The sequence below is a fragment of the Phytophthora cinnamomi genome, assembly GCF_018691715.1.
Source record: "Phytophthora cinnamomi strain GKB4 chromosome Unknown Contig2, whole genome shotgun sequence".
In the NCBI taxonomy this organism is placed as follows: domain Eukaryota; phylum Oomycota; class Peronosporomycetes; order Peronosporales; family Peronosporaceae; genus Phytophthora; species Phytophthora cinnamomi.
This window is the reverse complement of record NW_027150935.1, coordinates 474,248-495,504: the sequence shown is the minus strand read 5'-3', so window position 1 is coordinate 495,504 and position 21,257 is coordinate 474,248. Positions and strand designations below refer to the sequence as shown.

The 21,257-nt window shown below is 51.6% G+C and overlaps 6 protein-coding genes across 6 annotated transcripts; 2 read left to right on the top strand and 4 right to left on the bottom strand.

The window, feature by feature from the left end:
- Positions 1–1,631: 1,631 nt before the first annotated feature.
- IUM83_12257 (Superkiller viralicidic activity 2-like 2) lies at positions 1,632–3,221 on the top strand (the record flags this gene model as incomplete). Its single annotated transcript, XM_067936871.1, has 3 exons — positions 1,632–2,361; positions 2,432–2,583; positions 2,685–3,221. The coding sequence occupies 3 exons, from the start codon at positions 1,632–1,634 to the stop codon at positions 3,219–3,221; spliced, it is 1,419 nt and encodes a 472-aa protein (XP_067800087.1).
- A 2,206-nt stretch (positions 3,222–5,427) lies between these two features.
- IUM83_12256 (Acyltransferase family) lies at positions 5,428–6,546 on the bottom strand (the record flags this gene model as incomplete). Its single annotated transcript, XM_067936870.1, has 1 exon — positions 5,428–6,546. The coding sequence occupies one exon, from the start codon at positions 6,544–6,546 to the stop codon at positions 5,428–5,430; it is 1,119 nt and encodes a 372-aa protein (XP_067800086.1).
- A 298-nt stretch (positions 6,547–6,844) lies between these two features.
- IUM83_12255 (Pol Polyprotein) lies at positions 6,845–7,129 on the bottom strand (the record flags this gene model as incomplete). The annotated part of the gene is made up of 1 exon (XM_067936869.1): positions 6,845–7,129. The coding sequence occupies one exon, from the start codon at positions 7,127–7,129 to the stop codon at positions 6,845–6,847; it is 285 nt and encodes a 94-aa protein (XP_067800085.1).
- A 153-nt stretch (positions 7,130–7,282) lies between these two features.
- IUM83_12254 (Pol protein) lies at positions 7,283–8,083 on the bottom strand (the record flags this gene model as incomplete). The annotated part of the gene is made up of 1 exon (XM_067936868.1): positions 7,283–8,083. The coding sequence occupies one exon, from the start codon at positions 8,081–8,083 to the stop codon at positions 7,283–7,285; it is 801 nt and encodes a 266-aa protein (XP_067800161.1).
- Positions 8,084–8,535: 452 nt separating this feature from the next.
- IUM83_12253 (Pol Polyprotein) lies at positions 8,536–10,923 on the bottom strand (the record flags this gene model as incomplete). The annotated part of the gene is made up of 3 exons (XM_067936867.1): positions 8,536–9,574; positions 9,666–10,589; positions 10,673–10,923. 3 exons carry the CDS (start codon positions 10,921–10,923, stop codon positions 8,536–8,538), a joined length of 2,214 nt encoding a protein of 737 aa, XP_067800160.1.
- A 7,145-nt stretch (positions 10,924–18,068) lies between these two features.
- IUM83_12252 (squamous cell carcinoma antigen recognized by t-cells 3-like) lies at positions 18,069–21,020 on the top strand (the record flags this gene model as incomplete). Its single annotated transcript, XM_067936866.1, has 1 exon — positions 18,069–21,020. The coding sequence occupies one exon, from the start codon at positions 18,069–18,071 to the stop codon at positions 21,018–21,020; it is 2,952 nt and encodes a 983-aa protein (XP_067800206.1).
- Positions 21,021–21,257: the final 237 nt, after the last annotated feature.

The following is a 21,257-nucleotide window of genomic DNA, read 5'->3' as shown; positions in this document are numbered from 1 at the left end:
GGCTTGATCCATTTGAGGACGGAGCATAGAACCTGAGATTAGTAGTAGCGGTAAAAAGTGGGTCGTAGTTTTACCGGTACCACCCAGGGCTCCACAGGTGGTCACACCAATACTAGTAGTGCTTGTTTAGAAAAGGGTAGTAGACTATCATTTCTACTTCACTACTACTCACGGCTACTCATCCTTGCGCACGTTCTGCTTCATAATCGCGACCTCGCTTCTGTTGTGCTTCAGTAGGAGCTGTTTCTCTGCGCGTCTGCTATCCGTGCGGGTTCAAAGAGGCTACACCACAATCCCCCCGTAGAGAATACTCGCTCCTGAAACGCTGATGATGATATCTTGCCGAGGTGGATGTGTGCTAGCAGAGCAATAGCGGGGAGTCGATTCCCACCTTCATCGCGAATCCACTTCAGTACGTCTTCTCAGCGAGGTTTGGTGAAGGTCTGAATACTGCTAGACAATCGTGAAGGGGGATCGAGTTTTTTTTTTTGGCAGAGAAGGATGCTGTTGGGGCGGCGGCTTCAACGTCTGGATGAACCACCTGAACACAATTCAGACAGCAAAATCTACGAGCCGTTGTGTGGGTACGGAAAATCAGTAATAACGCCAAAGAATATACAGTGGGCACCTTTCGTTGAGTGCCAAATTTGAACCTTCAAACACACCGATGGCGCATATTTGGCGTATTGGTTTGAAACATACACTACACGGACCTCGTTTGAGCTCGTCACAACCGTTCACAGTGCAGCCCATACTTCGTTTGTCCGGTTATGACACAGCTTCAGATATGACGATGTTCCCCGAGCGACGAAGTCAATCTAGAATTGCAGGGTGGGAGTCGTGGTTGCTCGATCAGGGTTAACTCGCCAGTAGTACTCTTGGAGTACTATAACATCGTGTTTGGTCCATCGAAACTACTACAAGTAGTGAATACCGCGCTGTAGAGTAGTTATAGTGCTCTCGTCTAAAATCGGGTAGTAGTAGTACTCTTGATCCTATTTTATCCTGTACTATACTACTATTTCCTGCTGGTATATTCCGCTCTATTTAATTTACAATATATTACATCCTCAATAAATAGCACAACATCTCCATTATTCCAAACAGAATCCCCAAGAGCTCGTCCTTCGTGTCCATGGCTCGCGGCGGCGCTGCTCCCGACGACGGCAGCTCGTCCTCGGGCTTCTCCAGCGACGAGGACATGGCGGACGTGTCTGCGCTATCGTCAGCCGCCTCACTCGCCCCCAGCGTGCACGTGGAGGTGCTGGAGGAGGCGGCCGAGCACAGCCAAGCACAAGAAGAGTCCGCCGCCGTGCTGCAGTGCTGCCGAGAGGCCGCGGACGCGGTTCTGCAGGCGCCGCAGCCTCTGGACGAGGCGTACGAGCGGTTCACAGCCGCTGTGGCGCACATAACGTGGCACTGGCCTCGGTTAGGGACCATGGCACCGTAGGATTGAACCAACTGAGAGGACGAGGAGCTGGACCTGTTCGGCGCCTTCGACGACGCGTCCGCCACGCTCACGGCCGCGGAGCAGGCCTCAACACTCTGGAGGCGGCGTGGTGTCCACCGGCACGCAGCAAAAGGGCCGTGCTGGTCGACGTTCGCTTGACGCGCGTGGTATCGTCATTCAGATGTGGAGCGAGCAGATGGAGCCGCAGGTTGCCAAGGGCATTCTCTACGGCCGAGCTGACCCGCTTTTCAGTACGTTCCACCTCGGCTACAACATGTTGCTGAATTTGATGCGTGTGGAAGATGCCGACCCGGAGTACATGATCAAGCAGTCTTTCCACCAGTTCCAGTACGAGCAGGCTGCGCCCGCGCTTGAGGAAGCGCTTGAGCGCGCTGAGGAGGAGAAGGACCAGATCGTGATCAAGAACGAGGAAGAAGTTGCGCAGTACTACTACCTGTCCAGGTCGCTCGTACGTCTCAAAGAGGAATTTCTGGCTGTTCGCAACAAGCCGGACTATGTTGTGCGATTTCTCAACGGTGGTCGTTTGGTAAAGCTCTACTGCCCGGAAAGCGACGATGGTACGACGAAACCCAAGTGGGATTGGGGTGTTGTTGTGAACTTCACCACCAAGAACGCCAGTGACTCGACCTCTGCGGCTCCTGCCACGATTGTGCACGTTCTGCTGAACTGCGTGGCAAACAATGGTAACACGAAGTCAAACGACGCTACCAACGACAGCTCCGTTTCGGAACTGCCCACACCGGCCCCGGAATGTATGATGGGTCTATCTTCGTCTACTAACTACGAGATGAAAATCTGCCCCGTGCCGCTGGAGATGCTGGATCTGCTGTCATCCCTGCGCGTGTACATCCCCAAGGACTTGCGGACGTTGGAGAGCCAGCCGTCAGGCTGTCGGCAAGTCGGTGAAAGAGGTGTTGCGTCGATTCCCCCAAGGTGTGCCGCTCTTGGACCCTCGTGAAGACATGGACATCCAGGACGAGCAGTTCACGCGTGTGATTGAGAAGACAGTCGAGGCTGAGAAAAAGCTTAAAAGCTCAGCATTCCACAATGCATCTGACAAGGAGGCTAGATTTGCACTGTACAACCTGAAGATGGAGAATGAGGCAAGATGCGTGAGTTGGAGCGTAAGATCAAGGAATCCGAGTCCTTGGTGCTGCGTGATGATCTGCGTCGCCGTCGACGTGTGCTTCGGAGACTTGAATTTGTGGGCAAGGAGGGTGGGATCCAGCGTAAGGGTCGTACGGCTTGCGAGGTGTCAACGACAGACGAGCTTCTGGTGACGGAGATGATCTTCAACGGTCAGTTTAATGATTTGTCGGTGAACGATACGGTGGCGCTTCTGAGTTGCTTGATCAACACGGAGAAGAAGAAGGAAAGCGACAAACCGCCGCAGGCTGAAAGCTTAGAAATCCCTGTCCGCCAACTGCGCGAAACTGCGCAACGCATTGCCAAGGTAATGCAGGACGCCAAAATTACTATCGATGTCGATGAGTACGCTGGTGCATTCAACACCAGTCTGGTAGACGTGGTGATTGCTTGGTGCCAGGGTGCCAAGTTCTCGCAGGTTTGCAAGATGTCGGATGCGTTTGAGGGCACGATTATCCGTTGCCTGCGTCGTCTAGAGGAGTTGCTGCGCCAGCTTACGTTGGCTGCGCACTCCATCGGCGACGTCGAGCTCGAGAAGAAGTTTGACGAGGGTGGCAAGAAACTCAAGCGCGACATCGTGTTTGCGGCCTCCCTCTACCTGTAGTGTTTACCTACGCAGTTGTTATCCTCGATACAAACTTTTGATTTCGTTGTTGAACGTTGTTAGTTGTCTCAATTTTATCGTAATCGACAGCGCTGTCACAGCTGCTGTGCGGTGAGCGATTGCCTGGTGACGAGTCCCGGTTCGATTCGGAACTGTCGATGTGGATTCTGGGCATCTGTGGGTGACCAATCCGTTGATGCTGGCGGAAACTGCGGCACCGTGAACCCGGGTTAGCTCGGCCTCAATACGTAAAAACTTTAAGGTTTTCGGCAAAAAAACGGTGCAGAGATCAGGTACACAACGTCGTTATGTTAATATTTGTATGGAAAAGGCTAAGCATTTCTTCAAATCCGAAATCCGCAAATTATGCGATGATCAGTTTTTACGCCGAGAAAACTCAAAATTCGCCAACAATTTTTTTAAGGCGGGAACTTTTTACGAGTGTTGCAATGAACCCATGGGTTACAGTATCAAGCTGTATCCACGCAGCGATCTGCTGGTGATGTTTTGTCGGATCGGCACTGCATCGCCGCTGGTACAGTACTATTTAAATGGTTGCCCTATAAAAGGTTTAGTATGTTCAAAACTTCTTTGTAGAAGCTATGAAACCAACATATTTTTAGTGATGCCATGAAGTTCAACAACGTATTTTACAGCTCCAAACTGGTAGTGTACAGACGCCACCCTCGGGAGAGTTAGGTGGCTGCAGCAGCATCTTTGTTTTCAGAGCCTATGAAAATGACAACACGGTAAAAACAGGTGCTATTTCTTATGGCGGCGCTTGCTGGTGCTAACCAACCAATGGCCTCAGTGACAACTGTTTTCGTTGTCGGTTGCATCATCTATATTTATATTTATGTGTGAAGCCCGGTACCGTATTATCGAACGTGCCAGACTCCCATCGTTTTGTGGAATCACGTGTAAATCATACGGTATGATTAGGCTTATCAATGTTAGCACTCATCAGGATTTCTTTTTGCAAAAAATGGGGGCCAAATACGGATCTCGGGAGACGCCTCGTTCGGGCTTGAAATAATTGGCTATTGCAGAAGTTTAGTTGTGGATGGGTACATGTAGCTGCAATTCGACCAGCCTTTATCAGCTGGCACCCATGCACCGTAGGATGCCCAAATAATGCAGGCGGAGGATACTGACTAGTGTTGTGCCTAGTCACTCTGCAGCTGTGCCAATGTCGATAAATATATGAGAAGATAGATCTTGAGACAATTTTACCAAGTGATGTATACCATATATATAATACAAATGATGAAACTCGTGAATGGTCGACCAAGACCAAGTCGTGTTGCACGACTTGGTGCACGAATCGTGCGCATAAGCAATATCATGCATGATCTAGCGAATAAGCTTCGGTTTGGCACTTTCTAGAAGTGCCATTACTGAGCCACGCAATTTGAGCGATGCTCATCTAAATCCTCTGTGATTTATCACGAAGTACGAACACCACCAAATTAATGCACAAGATAATATCTTTGTTACTTGAAAGAACATATTATGTACTGTCAAGTAAAAGAAACATGTATTTTGTATGGGGATTTAAAAAGTGTGATGAAGTGGTCAATCGCAAAACACCGAGCGCTTCTACAAGTAATACATAAAGGCTGCTTAGCAGACATACGGACGCAATCTACTCACTATCCGATTCCGAATCCAACATCAAGAAGCTCGCTTGAAGTTGTGAGCAAACAATGCGTTGTACTGTACATACGTATGCGCCCATGTTGCGATCAACAAGAGCCGGAGGATTTGTCTACTATGATGTTACCCATCTGCTTCACTACGTTTTCATGACACGGGCGAACCACTGGAGATGGCGGTATTTTTCATTGCCCTCTCAACATGATATTCTTTGAATACACAGACGAAAACTTTGAGCCTTTAATCATTTGTAGATTTTTCATTTTAATACTATTGTCCTGGGCATTCGCTAGGTAGTTTTGCGAAAGTCATCCAGAGTGAGCGTTGCGGCAACCTCATGCCCTCGCTGTATGATTGCTGTCGATCTCTGAATCTCGGCCACACATGATGATTTGAGTTCTGGAGTTTAATATACCTGCAGGTAAATACTGTCATCCGATCATCACGCATTCAGAAATGATTCTCATCGTGTTCGTAAAAGCTAATTCTTATTGTATGCATCGTGTTTTATGACTGTTATAAAATAAGTCTATGATGCTAAGGGAGATCATCACTTTGAAGCTGCTGCACGGGTCGAGGACGTCTTCGCTATGCCCACCTCCTCGTCATCATCTCCAACTTTCCCCAGAATCTCAAAGGTCGCAATTGTTGGACGAGAGTCTTCCATTTTCGCGAACTCGCGGGAAAGCCGCTGCGCCAAAAGCTGGGATGGATACTCCACCACGTGGTACGATACCGTCGCCAACAAAATCACCAGGCCAAAGAACGAAATGGTGCGGTCGTAGTAGCTGTGTTGGCTCTTGATAGGCTTGCTGAAAATGACGAAAACGTGCAGAAGATACACGGAAAAGCTGATCTTGCCCAAGTACCGAAGCACGACCCACTCGAAGATTTGTGACACTGTAGACGGAAGGACCATTTCAATCGCGATCAGCAGCGACAACTTGACACTCGTGAACGGCATGATGTAGTGCGTCTCAGTCGGCAACGGCGCGCCAAACCAGTTGAAAACTAAGCCTCGAACTACGACGCTGAGGTAGAAAGCGATCAAGACGAATTCAATGAATCGAACCGCAACAGTGTGCGGTGTGCGGAACACGAAGCCTGAGCCCTTCATCCACGCGTCGAATTTCACATAAATGACGGCTGCCATGGACCCTGCGATGAATGTTGGAAGGTGTAGCTTCAGCGGCTGGCGATAAAAGTTGTTTCGAGTCGTGTATATCCCCTCGTGGATGACCCAGATATACAGCGGAACGAATGAAACCCACCAATACCGACCCATCTTGAGCACGCCCAAGACGAACACCGGCAGGATGAAGTAATACGAAATCTCAAGAGGAAGGGTCCACATCAGATAATGGCGGTGCTCGGGATGGAAGGTGAGAGTCTGGAAGAGGTTGAAATCTTCGGGTTTTTTCACCATGAAGTAGCGGTTCTTGTACTCGAACGGCATCAGCCACAGCGCGATAGATAGCAGCGCGAAAAGCGGGTATACGCGAAAGAAGCGCTTCGAGAAGTAGTCGATCAGTGTGAATGCCCATTTGCGATAAGAAGCTTGTTGAGCAAGCAGTTGAATGCTTTTCTTCATGAAAATCATCGTCAGCAGAAACGAAGACAGCACGAAGAAAGCATCGACACCAACTGCGCCCATGAAGAGGTCGTGCATGTATCCGCAATGCTGCGTCACGACAAATATCACCGCTGCACCCCGCACCCCGTCTAGGTGCCAAGCCCGCTTGTATAGTGGTTGGTAAAATGCGAACTGAGATTGATCCTGGCTTTACAAACTAGACATGTAGCGCCCTGGAGGAGGCCGTAGGAGGCTGAAAGTGTACCTAGGTGCTTTCTGAGCGAAGACTGACTGAACCCGCGATCCTTGCGTCACAGAAGACAGGCGCGGGTGACGACTGGGTGCGAAGAGAGATGTCATTCTCCCCGAATGCCAGGATAACGGTGGAGCCGACTTAACAGGGGAATATACGTCGGATGTTCGTCCGGTATTCCGTGGCTCCCGTGTCCAGGAGGACAGTGCCGTTGTCAAACACGGTCTTAATCACGAATGGGCCCTTGGCAACTGGGTCCGTTTTCTTGCGTTCTCGAGCGGGAATACGCAGCATCACAGTGTCGCCTTCACGATAGAAGTGCTGCACGCGTCTGAGGTTTTCTCGGTCATTGTCCTGTAGAATCGCCATGAACCTTTGCTTCGAGAGGTAGTTCCAGTTTGCGAAGTGCAAATGGCGGGTGAGCATGTCTCGCCGAACAGCAACTGCGCTGGAGACGCTCGCAGGATGCTGTGGTAGCTGGCACGGATTGCATACGCGGCGTAGTCGAGTGCCGTCTCGAGCTGGTCATGCAGATCAGGGCGCACGCGCAAGATGTTCATCAATTCCAGGTGCACGCGCTCACAGATAGCGTTCGCCTGAGGATTTTGCCGTAATTGGTTTGTCCTTGATCGCCATTGACTTCAGAAGCAACTGGAACTCGTCGCCGGTAAACTCGGGGCCTAGGTCGTGCACGACGCGCTTAGGCCGCGGATAACGACACAGCCAAACTCTTTCAAAGCTGATAGCCGTGGTGGCTGACGTCTTGCCGCGCTGGATTATCACTTCCAGCCAGCGAAATTGTTGTTCGATAGCAGTCAGGCAGTAGAAATTTCCCGAAATTGGTCCCAGCAAGTCAACGTGGACGACGTCAAAGGGACGATCGGTGTTGGAGACAGGAGTCGGTGGTAGATGTCCATAGTTCTGCTTTCCACCATGCAGCTTCGCACGTTTGCAATCGTTGCAAGCTTTAACGAAGTCGGTCACATCCTTCTCCATACCCGGCCACCAGAAAACGCTCATCGTGTGGTACTGCTTGTCTGCACCCGGGTGAAGTAGATAGGAGTGATACATCTCCACCAAGTCGGCACGTAGCGACTCGGGCACCATTATTCTGCTTCGGTGGTGCAATAGAACGACGCCGAGAGCGGGGCGCAACGCGTAGTCGGGGTCGGCCTGCTTTTTCTCGAGTTGTTCGATGATACTCTTGCAGGTTGCGTCGCCCAGTTGATGCTTCTTCACGACAGCTCCGTCGATAGCAACTTCTTCTTCTTCGACCGCGCAGAGTTCCTCCTCGCTAACTTGCTTCACGAAATCGTAGCGCAGCCGAGAAAATGCATCCGCGCCGATATTCTGCGAACCAGGGATGTACACGACTTCCAATCGGTACTCTTCGAGTAGGAGTTTCCAGCGTTTGACCCTCAGCGATGTCTCGCGTGGGAACAACAAATTTTATGGTCCGTATGAATAACCACAGGAAAACCCAATAGCATCGTGCGATACTCCTTGAGGATCTCGACCACGGACAACAACTCCCATTCCATGGTAGAGTATTTCTTCTGCGTGTCGGTCATGGACCGCGAGAAGCATGCGAGGATCCTCCGGCCTTGCACGATAACACCGCCGATCTGATGTCCGCTGGCATCTGCAAACACGTGAAAGCGGCGGCTGTAATCCGGAAGGCTAGCCACACGCTCCGAGCCAGCGCTTCCTTGATACTTCTGAAGGCGGCCGAGTCTTCAGGAGTCCAGTGAACTTACAGGTTTTCGATGTCAGACGATTAAGACGAGCGGTCAGTGCTGATTTATTTGGCACCATGTCACGGTAGTATGCGATCATCCCCAAGAATCTGCGCAGCTCGCGCTTGTTGCGAGGTTCGGCGATCTGCTGTATCGCTTCCACCTTCTTCGTCTGCGGTTGAATTCCTTCGGGAGTGAGTGTGAAGCCGAGGTAGTCCACACGATCGCGCAAATGTGGCACTTCTTGCCGTTGAGAGTGACGTCATACTGGCGGAGCCGGTCGAATACAATCCGCAGGTGCTCCAGGTGCTCGACTGGGTTCTCGGAGAAGATCAAGATGTCGTCCAAGTAAACAATCACAAAGTCTAAGTCGCCGAGAATCCTCTCCATGCACGCCTGATACTCGTCCGGCGCAGTCGAAATGCCCATGGGCAACCGCTTAAACTGGAATTTGCCGAACGGGAGGCAAAAAGCGGTCGCTGCTCGGCTCTGTCTCGCCAATCGACGCGCGAAGTAGCCCATATTCGCGTCCAGCGTAGACATGCACTTAGCTTTGCCGAGGCGGAGCAGGATCTCACGAATCTTGGGCACGTAGTAAGGCGACCGACGCAGGAACTTGTTCAACTCACGGAAATCAACCAAGAGGCGAAGTGATCCGTTGGGCTTCACCAAGAAGAATGCTGGCGCCGCTGCCTCCGAGCCGTAGATCTGCTCGATAACGTCCTCTTCAAGGAGTTTCTGGATCTCACGATGTGCGGCTTCTTCTTGACTACGAGGAACGCTGTAAGGCCTTGCATGCGAAGGCGTGTAGTCAGCACGTAGAGGAAGCAAATAGTCATCCAGTCTGATCCGGCCAAGTCGTCCACTATACAGATCCACATATTCTTCGAGCAGTTTCAAATAACAGTGCTCCAAAGCAGCTTCGAGGTGCTGCGGCAACAGATCTTCTGGTGTCGTGGCGCAGTCATCTCCGGCGCATAGCTCGTCGTCTTCATCGAGCGTAGCGTCATCATTTGCGTTGTCCTGCGCTGCAGGCCATGCTCCGTGGTGCGAACGACGAGCTCGCTTCCGTCCCACGTGATGCGGCCGTTCTTGAAGTCGATCACGAGTCCGAGAGCGCCCATTAAATCGCGGCCTATTGTCATATCGTCGGGCAGCGTTGGTAGGACCTCGAACTTATGGATTATCACTGAATCGCGTTTCAACTGTGGGATCCGGAACCGGACTGTCGTAGCCCCGGTGCTTTAGTGTTTCCCTTGACCAACTTGAAGGAAACCTGAGAATGCTCAAGTGTTGCCCCTTGTTTCTGCTGCAATAGCTCCATGAACGCGGAACTGACGATGCTGCGCGAGCAGCCACTGTCGAGCAGAGCTTGAAAACGATCCTTGCCAGCTTCCAGCTTGATCATCACGCGCATTGGAGGTGGTGAGCTGGTCGGAGACGCGTTCAGTCCCACAAACAAATATTCGTCGTCGCTGGAGCTTCCCTCCGTTTGGCGTTGTACCACTCTTGTCTGCTGGTGCTGTTGAGGAGGCTGAGCTGCACGGGGTCCGCGGCGCTGGTCTGCTTGCTGATGCTCCTCTTGCTGGTTGTCATGGCGCAGAGCTCGGCAGTCAGCCGTGTTGTGGGTCGTCGTCCTGTGGAAGGTACAGTACTTGTTGCTGGAGGCGTGACTGTTGTTGTTGCCGTTACCTCGTCCAGGGTTTCTTCCTCGCTGGTGTTGCTGACGGTTGTTGCTGTTGCTGTTGTTGCCGTTGCGATAGCTGGTGCTGTTGCTGTTGTTGTTATTGTTGCGGCGCCCATGGCCGCGAGAGTTGTCATGACGGCTTCCCTTGTCTTGACTGCCAGCGCGATGGAGGCGCTGTTCACCTTGTTCAATCCGCTCGAAGAAGGGCACCAGAGCGGCGACGGTAGTGTAGACTTGACCACTAGCGTCATACTTGTTCTGCCAATCGTAGGGCAGTCCGCGCTTGTAGAGTCGGCACAGCGCGTCCTCGCACATCGGCGAGTTCTCATTCAGTCGGGCCAGAGTATGCTCCATACGCACGAGTGCGCGGAACCGCTTGCTGTATTCGGCCAGCGACTCGGTGCGCGGCTTGCGGATCTCCCACAACTCCTCTTGTAGTTTTCGCTGTAGTCGACCGGGAGCACTACGATAGAGGCCTTGCGGAGTGCGCGCGTGAACTCCTCGTCCATGCGGACGTCATCGTCTGAGATGGCCGCGTCAGCGAACGCTTCTCGGAGATCGCCTTCCAGTAGGATGGTGGTATTCAGAATTTGTCTTCGGCGTTCCAGTGCTTGAGAGGCGAGCTGGTCGAAGTGATAGACCCAGTCTAAGAAGTCCTTTGGGCCACCGTCGATAAACTTCGGCATCTTCTTAGTCACCACTTCTTCTTCGATCCCCTTGTCCTTGTTCGCTGCACGTACGGTGATCGAATACGTGAGGTAGCGCTCCTTGTCGTCCTTGTGCGTGGAGCGGCTCATGGTTGAGGGTTGGCGGCCGACGGGTGAACCAGGTCGATGATGCTGATTTGAAATATTTCAAAGTGCCAAGCCCGCTTGTATAGTGGTTGGTAAAATGCGAACTGAGATTGATCCTGGCTTTACAAACTAGACATGTAGCGCCCTGGAGGAGGCCGTAGGAGGCTGAAAGTGTACCTAGGTGCTTTCTGAGCGAAGACTGACTGAACCCGCGATCCTTGCGTCACAGAAGACAGGCGCGGGTGACGACTGGGTGCGAAGAGAGATGTCATAGGAACAAAATCTTCGCGGCTGGTGCTGAGGGACGGCCTGAAGACTTGTTGGTCGGCGAATCTTCTGCCTCAAAACTCTTCGAAAGCGGTACAACTTCTTCAACTGAACACGTGGCTTGATCCATTTGAAGATGTAGCATGGAATCTGACACGGGTCGAAGCATCAACGAAACGCGAGACGTCGGGAGACCTGCGTTGGAACAGAAGAATTCAGGAATGAAATCTCCTTGGCGCTCCTTCACAAGAGTGCTCTTTGAATCGACCGCTGCCCACAGAGTTTTTCGTGGCAGTTGGCTGTGACGTCGGAGCATTTGGAAAGTTTTGCGGCGGTTGCACCAGGTAGACCCCTCGCCTCTGGTTCATCTAAATCCCATGACCACGGCAAGCCATGAAGGACGCGAAGACAACTTGGCACTGTGCAATCTATCAGGAGTCTCACGCATTATTAGCTTTATGCCATGACGCTTGAAACGGCATTGATCCAAGCTTGCCTCGAAGGGCTCCGTTAGGTTCTAACGACAGTTTCCGGGAGATAAATGCACGGCCTTTCCGAAACAACTGTGTTGGCCATCAAATCATTCCTTTCTCAGAACTTAATTAAAAGCAGCACTAGATAATTGACACACGAATATCGACATGAGTTCGGGATTTCTCACTCAAACGACCTGTGAGTTGAGGCTGATCGAGAATAGCCACTGCACATATGCTTGGGAAATGAAACTGCCACCATCGGGTGGAAGTAGTAGTAGTAGTTGAAGCCGCTCTGTAGCGCCTTGGTGATCACGACATATTAAAGTACATCAACAAGTTGTTTTGCATACTTCATTTCCTCTGTACCTGTATACATGTAGGAAGTCGGGCTCAGTGTAACAATTTTCCGCTTGTCTAACGCTGCCAAGCTCGTTCCGAACAAAACGGTACATGTAGTGTAATTTGCAATTGCTTTCATACACTAAAATATCGCAACTTTCATGGTTCCACCGTCGGTAGAACCGATGTCAAGTTCACACACATTGATTGGTGGTCATTTTGAGCTGGGCTGCCAACACGATTTGCCTTCACATACCACGCCATGAGATGGCCAAAAGAATAATTCGTTGGGTTGCCTTCGCGTCGATGGCTGTGCATTTGGCTGTTGGGGTCATTTCCGTCCAAATAATATACCAGTATTGTGTTGCTGTGCCTTAAACTCACTACCACTCGTGATTAAATTTTGGGACAAAGGGTGTCATCCCTCTTTCGCGAAACACATATGTGCATGACTAAGATGTCATGCAATTGCAGCATGAACCGACTGGAGTTTAGTTGATCGTGTGCGAGCTATGCGCTTTTACAAGCACCAGCGCTCCGTAGGCGCTACCATGGAGCCGCTTTCCTTCCTAGCCAAAATTTGTTAATCGATTCTACGACCAAATATCGGCGCTTTTACATAGCGTCTGAGCTCTGTGAAGCCGAAAATCTGCAAACACGGATGACGTGGTTCAACCGAAGGTTATTGGTTTTGCAAGAATCACTACTTATTGTGCATAAAGCTCCCGAGCCACTACGGTCATTGAACGAAGTGCTTGCACGTGCACAAGACTAGCATAAAATCCTTGTTTCCGTGGTATACTGCCAGTCTGCTCAGGAAGAAGCACCACGACCACCAAAGATTCTTCAAGGTGTACACATAGGAAAATACGGCAGCAACGCGTCAAAATGCCACTCCGTGCAGCTCTTAGCGATGCTCCGAATGTCATTGTCCAATTCACCCTCACACCAACTTGTTCGAGTAACAATGCTGACCCCCTTCGCACTCCTCGGCAGTGCTTTCCTGCTGCAGAGTCTCTCTGTTGAAGCCCACCAAGTCGTGTACGTTCCGACCCCGACATGGACGCGGGCGAACGCGACGTCGGCTGAGCGCCAGGAATTGTGGAAGCCGTTGGTACACAACACAAGAGAACTTCGCGCAATTCATGGTTGACAACGGCTACAAAAATCTTCGTGACTTCATGGACAATGGCAACTACACAGTCACGGAAGGAGCTGATCAAGCCTGCGGGTGGACCGACCCGAACGGAATTTCTCAGCAGATTCCGGAGAACGGCACGATGCGTACGTCAGGCTACACGCATGATGGCCCCTGCGAGATCTACATGGGGGACAAGCTGACCCTGTCGTACCTGAATTGTCGCGAGTCTATCACGGAGCAGCCGTACAAGCTAGATTACAGTGGCTGCGGCGATAGCTGCATCCTGTACTGGTACTGGCTCGGCGTGCGCTTCGTCATTGGCATTTCGTGGCAGGTTTACAAGGAGTGCATTCCGATCTACAGCGCCTTGAGTGGTGCATCGTCATCCAATACTACGACCGAGGCTCCGACAACGCATTCGCCCTCTGTAGGCTTGGCTGTGGCTATCGAAGCTGATTCTACGAGCGGTTTGACGCCGGGTTCGTCCTACGAAACTTTGACGACGGAGTCAACGGGTGAGGGGCCGACAACGAAATCGTCCCTCGCCAGCGAGCCTACACAAACAGAAGCACCTTCAACTGGTACACCAACCGCGGTTCAGAAGTGCAGCGTGGCCCGCGAGCGTGTTCGTGTTTAGAGATAGAACCCGAACGTACGTGACCAGGACATTGGGAAGGCATCTTCGGGTTATCTGCATTGATCTAGTGACGGATACATTTTGTCAATGCGCAGTCAGCTCTTTGTCGCTTTTGCTTTTTATCGTTGCATCCGCCCCTTACTCATATGCCTGCTGGAATACATCGTAGTGGTAGATATATTCGCCTTTTAGAGACCTCTTCTTCGATGTGGAAAATGATGTCGAATCACTTTTGAGGGAAAAATCAACTGTACTGCACGAGCGCTGTCGCCGTGATCGCTTCGGGCGGTCGAAATGTGCGTCAAGCTGGGATAATGACATCTGAGTGTGTATTTACAAACAACCGCACAAAACTTAACCAGTCCTTGCAGATTTTAAGCATCCATCGTCTCTCAACTACATAGCTGGATGTCGACCAGATGGTGTGTGATCATCAATCTGTGGGAGGCAACTCAAGTGGAGTATGCTCGGAAGAAGTGTGTCTTAGAAGTTACCAAGTACTTCAACGAAGCGACCTGGCTACGAGTGATCGCAGTCTTATATGCCACTCCACTCAGGTGCTTGATCGTGACTGTAGCGGTGGATCTGCTGCCACTCGCCGATCCGTCTGACGGAATCAACGCCAACTTCATGTTCTTCATTCGAACATTCTATACGTTTCTGGTAGTCACTACTCTCGTTGTGTTGCAGTTCCGGGCCAGCGTCCCGATACCCTTAATTAAGCGCGTCATTCGTGGCGCAACGCTTGTGTCACTTTTCATCTCTACGGAGTTGCCCAGACTGTTGGTTGCCCAGTCCCGTTCGGATTGTTGATGGTAACACCCCCGTGGGCAACACCAATCTCGATTATCATGGTTTTGAGTGGGCGAAGAAGGTGAGAGAGCCGCCAGGAGCAGCGGTAATGCTAATCAACTCCTTCAAGCTGTGGGTTTGTCAACTGCTTCTGGTTTTCACATATCCGCCGTATTTGTATATCCTTACGACTCTGTCGAAGAGTGGCAAAACAGCATTGGTGCTGCTATTACCTGCCATCAAGATGTTTATGCGAAACGTTTTAGCTCGGACTGTCACTCACTTGCACAACGAAATGTCCGAAGTTGTGATCTTTAATTGCGACACCTTCAACGCTCTTTCGTGCCCTACTGTATGTAAAACTAGCCGTCAATTTGAGTCACATTGAAAATCATGTTTTCGGTGTAATGATAATGGCGTTCTCCCACCGCGATGCAAGAAGTAATCGTCGCTACTTGAGAGATTTGGAACTGAGAATGACACAGCAACGAATCTCGGAAGGAATACAACGAATTCGAGACCTTAGCGGAGATTTTACTACTTTGCAGTGAGCTAGTATACTGCTGGATGATAACTCAAGAACGAAAGCGTCAATGACCACTACTGCGTTCCAAACTGCGAAGACGTTTCGCTCCGAACCCTGATCTCGTGAATAGAGTGGCAGGTATGCCTTGTTTCAAGGGGATGACACGAAAGGTCGTAGTTTTACCAAAATCTACCGAGGATGCATTCGTACTCGCGGGAATTTTCTTTTACCAGTAACAACAGTACGAACCCCCATTCTACATGTAGAACATGCTGTTTGTGGTTTTACCAGACTTCGATCACACTATATCCGCAAGGTCCAGCGCTTGGTGTACTCGGCAGGATTGCTTTTCCTCCTGAGCTGTGTCGAGGTGGTCATCCCACTTGTGCTTTGTAAGTACGTTGGGTTGTACGACTGTTCTATCCAAGTAAATTGTCTCATTGCATTCGAATTAATTAGTGATTTATTTGATAGGAATGTGTCACCTGCCAAATCACCTGATGTACTGGAAAGCAATTCGACGGGGTACAAATCAAACTGGTGTTTTGGGTCTTTTACAACGTGCAAACTTCGTTACTACACAATGGTGAGTTTGCACAATTCCATCACTAGGGTAATCGAGATCAGCTAATGTTCAGTTTTCGATAGGCTACGATCACGCATTTAAATTACCGTGGTTGCAGTAATGATCGACCTGTATCATCATGGGTTGTCTAGCCAGACAACGCCAACTTACTCGGTAACACGCCACAGAGAAACGTGTGGAGTCATACAAATTGCCCTTCATAAGAAGATAGTCTTATCTCGTTTTCAATTGATTTTACTTCAATTTACCAGTTATTTTAAATTTAAACGAAATTACTTTCTAACTTTAAACTAATAGAAGCCTTTCCCTTTTTAATGATGCAACCAAGCAAATTTGAAGGAGTAATCGTAGCCTTGTAGAAGCAGCATACATAATCTTAAGCTCGTCACATTGTAACTCAGCAAACTATAAAACACGTCAACGTACCTGAATGCTGCAATGAGGCCTGTACGTTGTAGTAGACCCAAAACACTAACTTCAGCTGCACCCCACTGTATTGTTTCTCCAGCACGTATGCCAGTTGGTGAGTCGGCGATAGCCCCAGTGAGCACTGCAACACGAAAAATAGCACGAATAGCGAGGCCAGCTGGAGTGAGCAGTAAAACATGACATTTTGCAGCGTACGGATAAGATGGTCGTGATCCATGCCGTGAAGCTGGGCGTAGTAGTCACGATTCGGCAAGTGATGCATGACATATAAGTAAATCGCTGCGCAATTTCGTTTTGTTAGGCTCGAGTTCTTGCGAATAAACGTGAAACGAAGCACTTACAGTAGACGAGCGGAATGATAACCTCGACATAGTTGAGCAGAAGCAAAAATTCGGCGGAGTATACGAGTTGCTGAACCTTGCATGTATAGCGGGTCGGACAACTGTCGTCAATAGTTGTAGCCGGATGGACACCAACTCGTCCTAATAGCTGCTTCTGTGAGGTTGGTACAATCGAGCTGAAGGATTTGGTCATAATGTGAACAGTCGTCAGTGTCCCGCTGGGATTTGGTGCTGAAGGCGCGGTGGACGTTGCTGCCGCCTCTGGCTTAACGCTATGATATAGGAGCATGCTTGCCCGGTCCAAAGTAGTTAATCTCGTACTTGAACGTCTCGTACTACGATCGCGAAAACTATCCCAGCTTTTCTCGTGCTCGATCCGCCGCTCTAGCTCTTTTAAACTCCTGCGAGCATTTCCCGCGTCACGCAACGCGAAGCCCATCATCAAGACGTCGAAGATCATAATCTCCAGCGTTATCCAGATTGAAGGCGAGTTCTGCATGCAGTAGGAGACAAATAGAGCATTGAAAACTTCCGCGTTGAATACTACTACTTCCGGCATTTCGTCGATGAGATGAACGACCGAACGCGCGATGATATTCTTCATAACCAGCTTAATGACGGGCAGTAGCAACGCAAATGCTGTCTTGCCCCCCTTTGACAGAGTCGTAAAAACGTAGTAGTACACCGGATACGTGAAAACCAGCAATACTTCGCATAACCACAGTTTGATCGCGTTGACGACCATCTTTCCAGCTCCAGGAGTCTTTTTGAGCTTCTTGGTCCATTCGAAAGCCAGAGCTATCGAAACAAGTGTAGTCCAGGCTGGCGTCACCGTCATCATCGAAAACGGCAGTGGAAACCCTATCGCTGCGGCGAGTCCGTAGTGCACACCCACACAAAGCGCTGATATCAGCACCGTGTTTCGGATCGCGCGATGTAAAGGGTACGGGAGCACTGGAACGCTGATACGGAACTGGTAGGTAGCCAGGAAGGTGATCACGACGAAAGTGTAGAAAGAGCGCGCGAAGTACATTTTGTTGGCACCCACACCTTCGGATGGGTTGGCAAGCGGTAGAATATCCACGAGGACTGTCACGACCAGACATGGCAGCGGGGTGACCAGCAAAATCGTGATCACCCGCAACCAACTCGTCTCGTTGGCGTACTTTGTCAGCTGGAGCACTCGCTCCGTCGAGTGGCGTCCATGCATCTCCACTTGCGTAGCGTGCCATAGCTTGGCCAGCAATTGACACGCAGGTGCCATGCGTGCTATCGTCGAGTTCCCGATTCGTCTGCAAACACCCAGACTTCTCTGTCCGCGTTGCTTTTAGCTGAACTTTCAAAACTAGCATCGCGCCGAAGATAGTTATCGTATTTGAGCATGCTCTCGTCACGGACACTCGCACCTTGTATTTCCGGCTTTACTCAAAAAATAACTTAAAAAGACGAGAAAGATACAACACCGAGTACAAAGAACGTAAAATATCGGAAATAAATTTCGATGCGTCTGGTATATTCCGTTCAATTTAATTTCCAATATATTGCATCCTCAATAAATAGCACAACATCTCCATTATTCCAACCAGAATCCCCACGAGCTCGTCCTCCGTGTCCATGGCTCGCGGCGGCGCTGCTCCCGACGACGGCAGCTCGTCCTCGGGCTTCTCCAGCGACGAGGACATGGCGGACGTGTCTGCGCTATCGTCCGCCGCCTCGCTGGCCCCCAGCGTGCACGTGGAGGTGCTGGAGGAGGCGGCCGAGCACAGCCAAGCACAAGCAGCGTCCGCCGCCGTGCTGCAGTGCTGCCGAGAGGCCGCGGACGCGGTTCTGCAGGCGCCGCAGCCTCTGGACGTGGCGTACGAGCAGTTCGCAGCCGCCGTGACGCACGTGACGTGGCACTGGCCGACGTCCGAGGGCCCGGAGAGCCCGCAGGCCTCCACGTATCACTCGCTGCGCGCAGAGCTGTACGCCGCCTTCCAGCGCGTCTTCCCGCTGTCGGACGACATGTCCGCGCAGTGGGTGGGCGACGCAGAGGCCTGTGGAGCCACAGGCGAGCAGCTGCAGCAGCTGCTGGAGCTGGCGGAGGCGGACTACTGGTCCGTGCCGCTCTCGCTGCAGAAGCTGAGGCTGCTGGGCGAGAGCGGCGCCCAGGAGGAGCTGCAGCTTGCCATGCTCAGTGCACAGAGCTCCGTGGGCACGCACTTCGCCCGCGGCCACGAGGTCTGGGCGCTGTGCAGGGAGCTGACGGCGGAGAAGCTGCAGGAGCAGGAGAAGCAGAAGGAGAGGGCGCTGCGAGACCTCTTCTGCAGGCAGATGCAGCTGCCGCTGGACCAGAACGACCTGGCCATGTCGGAGTTCCGTGCCTGGGACGCGTACAACAGGCTGGACGCAGAGGAGGAGGCCGAGCAAGAGCTGTCGCCGCTGGAGGACGCCTCCAGCAGACAGAGCAAGCTGTTCGCGCCGCTGATGAAGAAGCTGCGCGGCTTCGAGGCGCGCGTCGGAGCCGCGCACGGAACGGAAGACGCCGCGGCGCCGGAGCAGGCCTGGCTGCAGTACCTCAACTTCGTCAAGCACCGCGTCGCGCCCTTGGTGTCGTCGCAGCTAGGCCGACAGCTTGTCGTGTGCTTGTACGAGCGCGCAGTGGCGGCCATGTGCCTGAGCCCCGCGCTCTGGGCCAGCTATCTCGAGTACTTGGAGCCTGGCCAAGACGACGCTGAAGGCGATGCCAACGTTGGCGGGAAGTTGGCGGTGGCTCGACGAGCTGTGCGTAATGTCCCCTTCGACTCCGCTGCCTGGACCGAGTGTTTGGTTGAGATGGAGCGCCAGGGCAAGCCTCTCACAGAAATCTCGCAGTTTGTGCGAACGGAACTGCTGACTCGCTCGAAATCGCCCATGGACCAATTCCACTTGCTCAACGTGCTGCTGACATGGTGCGATTCCGTGCGGCGCCACGCCTCGGCCAGCATCGACGAGGAGTCTCTCGGCATGGTTCAGCAGGTGGACACGTTAGTGGGGGGAGTTTTCTCGGAATGCGATCAGTACATCAGCAAGACGTTCCCAGACTTCCTTGACGGCAGGGTAAGGCTAACAGAGTACCAAGCCAAGTGTTACTGGGCTCTACTGAACCCTGAAGGATCGACTATTCTCGAGCCCTTGACCACTATGAAGGCGGACAAGGTAATCAAGGTGTGGAAGAACGTGCTGGAGACATCTCTTGGGACCCTGGCGGCTTCGTGGATTGCCTACTTAGAAGCAATTCGTCGCACGGGCGCGTTTACAGTGGCCGGAATTCGCGACATGGTGTTTGATACGGCGGTGGAACGCGTGAAGGACTCGCCACTAGTTCTTGCAGAAGCGTGGCTCGTCTTCGAGCGCGAAAATGGAAACCTACATAACTATCTCCGCGCGCGCCGGTATCATACGAAGCATCGTTCAGCAGCTCAAGTGTCTACAAGTTTGCAAGTTCCTGCTACCGCGATCTCAGCACCCATTACGGAAGAGAAGAAGACAAAAAATACCAAGAAGCGCAAATCTTACCCGTCGAACGAAGGAAGCAAGCCAACCCAGAGCTCGCAACATCAACCCTCGGGAAAGCGTGCCAAGCCCAATACGGTCAGTGCTGAAGGAGATGATGGTACGGCAATCAAAGTGGGCGAGACTAATAAGGCTAAGAGTGCGGAGAAGAAGAAGGCACACGAGAGTTTGACGAATGAGCACACGCTTTTCCTATGCAACGTGTCAAAGGAAGCGAGCCAAGAGGATATCGAGGCTCTGTTCCGCGATATTCCAACCCTGAAAGATGTCCGGCTTGTTGTGAAGACGCGTGGTGATCGTGTGAAGTCTCGTGGGATGGCGTACGTGCAGTTCACGGACGAAGCGGGAGTGGAAGAGGGGCTTAAACAAAACGGATCCCTGCTCCACGGGCACCCTCTGCGCGTTGAGCGCTCCAAGCCACCTTCGACTTCGGCGTCTACACCTAGTGGAAAGCCCGCGGAGAAGCAAGGGTTTTGGAAGACCGATCCAGTGACGTTGTACGTTGGCGATCTCAACGGCCTAGGATCCAAAGAGCAGGTGACAGAAGAACAGCTACAGACCTCTCTTCAGCAGGCCATGCAGTCAGCGGGTCAACTAGTGGTGGTCAGGCGCGTGTCAATTTTGAAGGACCGTCACGGAAAGTTGAAGAATTATGGCCTCGTGGAAGTATCCGAACCTTCACAGGTCGAGTTTTGTCTGGCTAACGCTCCCGCTCTGCAAGACAAGCTAGGCGAGCAAGTTACGATGAAACCTTCTCGTTTCTCGATCACTCATATCTTGGAGCAGCAGGAAAAGCAACAGAAGCAGAAGCAACAGCGAAGCACAGGAATTATGAACGCACCGCACGCACGACCGTCAACGCGGCTCAATTTGCCGTCCACGAGTTTAATGCCGCGCGCACTTCGTCGCAAACTGGCTGCACAAGACAATACCACCAAGACAGAGTCTTCGGGGGTGGATGCTAACACCGCAGTGGAAACAGTGAAGCCCAAGAGCAACGAAGATTTCCGCAAAATGCTGTTCAATAAGTAGCGACTGTGAGCTTCGGAAGGTGGTGTTTCAGAATTCAAACGAGTTATGCAAAGTTTGCGAGCAACTTGTAGTAGGTGTGTTTCGCGTATTTCGCGTATTTGGTATTGTCATTGCAGGGTCTCCTGCCCTGCGCTGTGTCGCCTCCGGTGGGAAATTCCATGGCGTCGGTGCTGGCGCTACTTCCCGACACACCTCGCTGGTGTGAACGTCCACTCAAGATTGTCAAGTAGCAAAGAA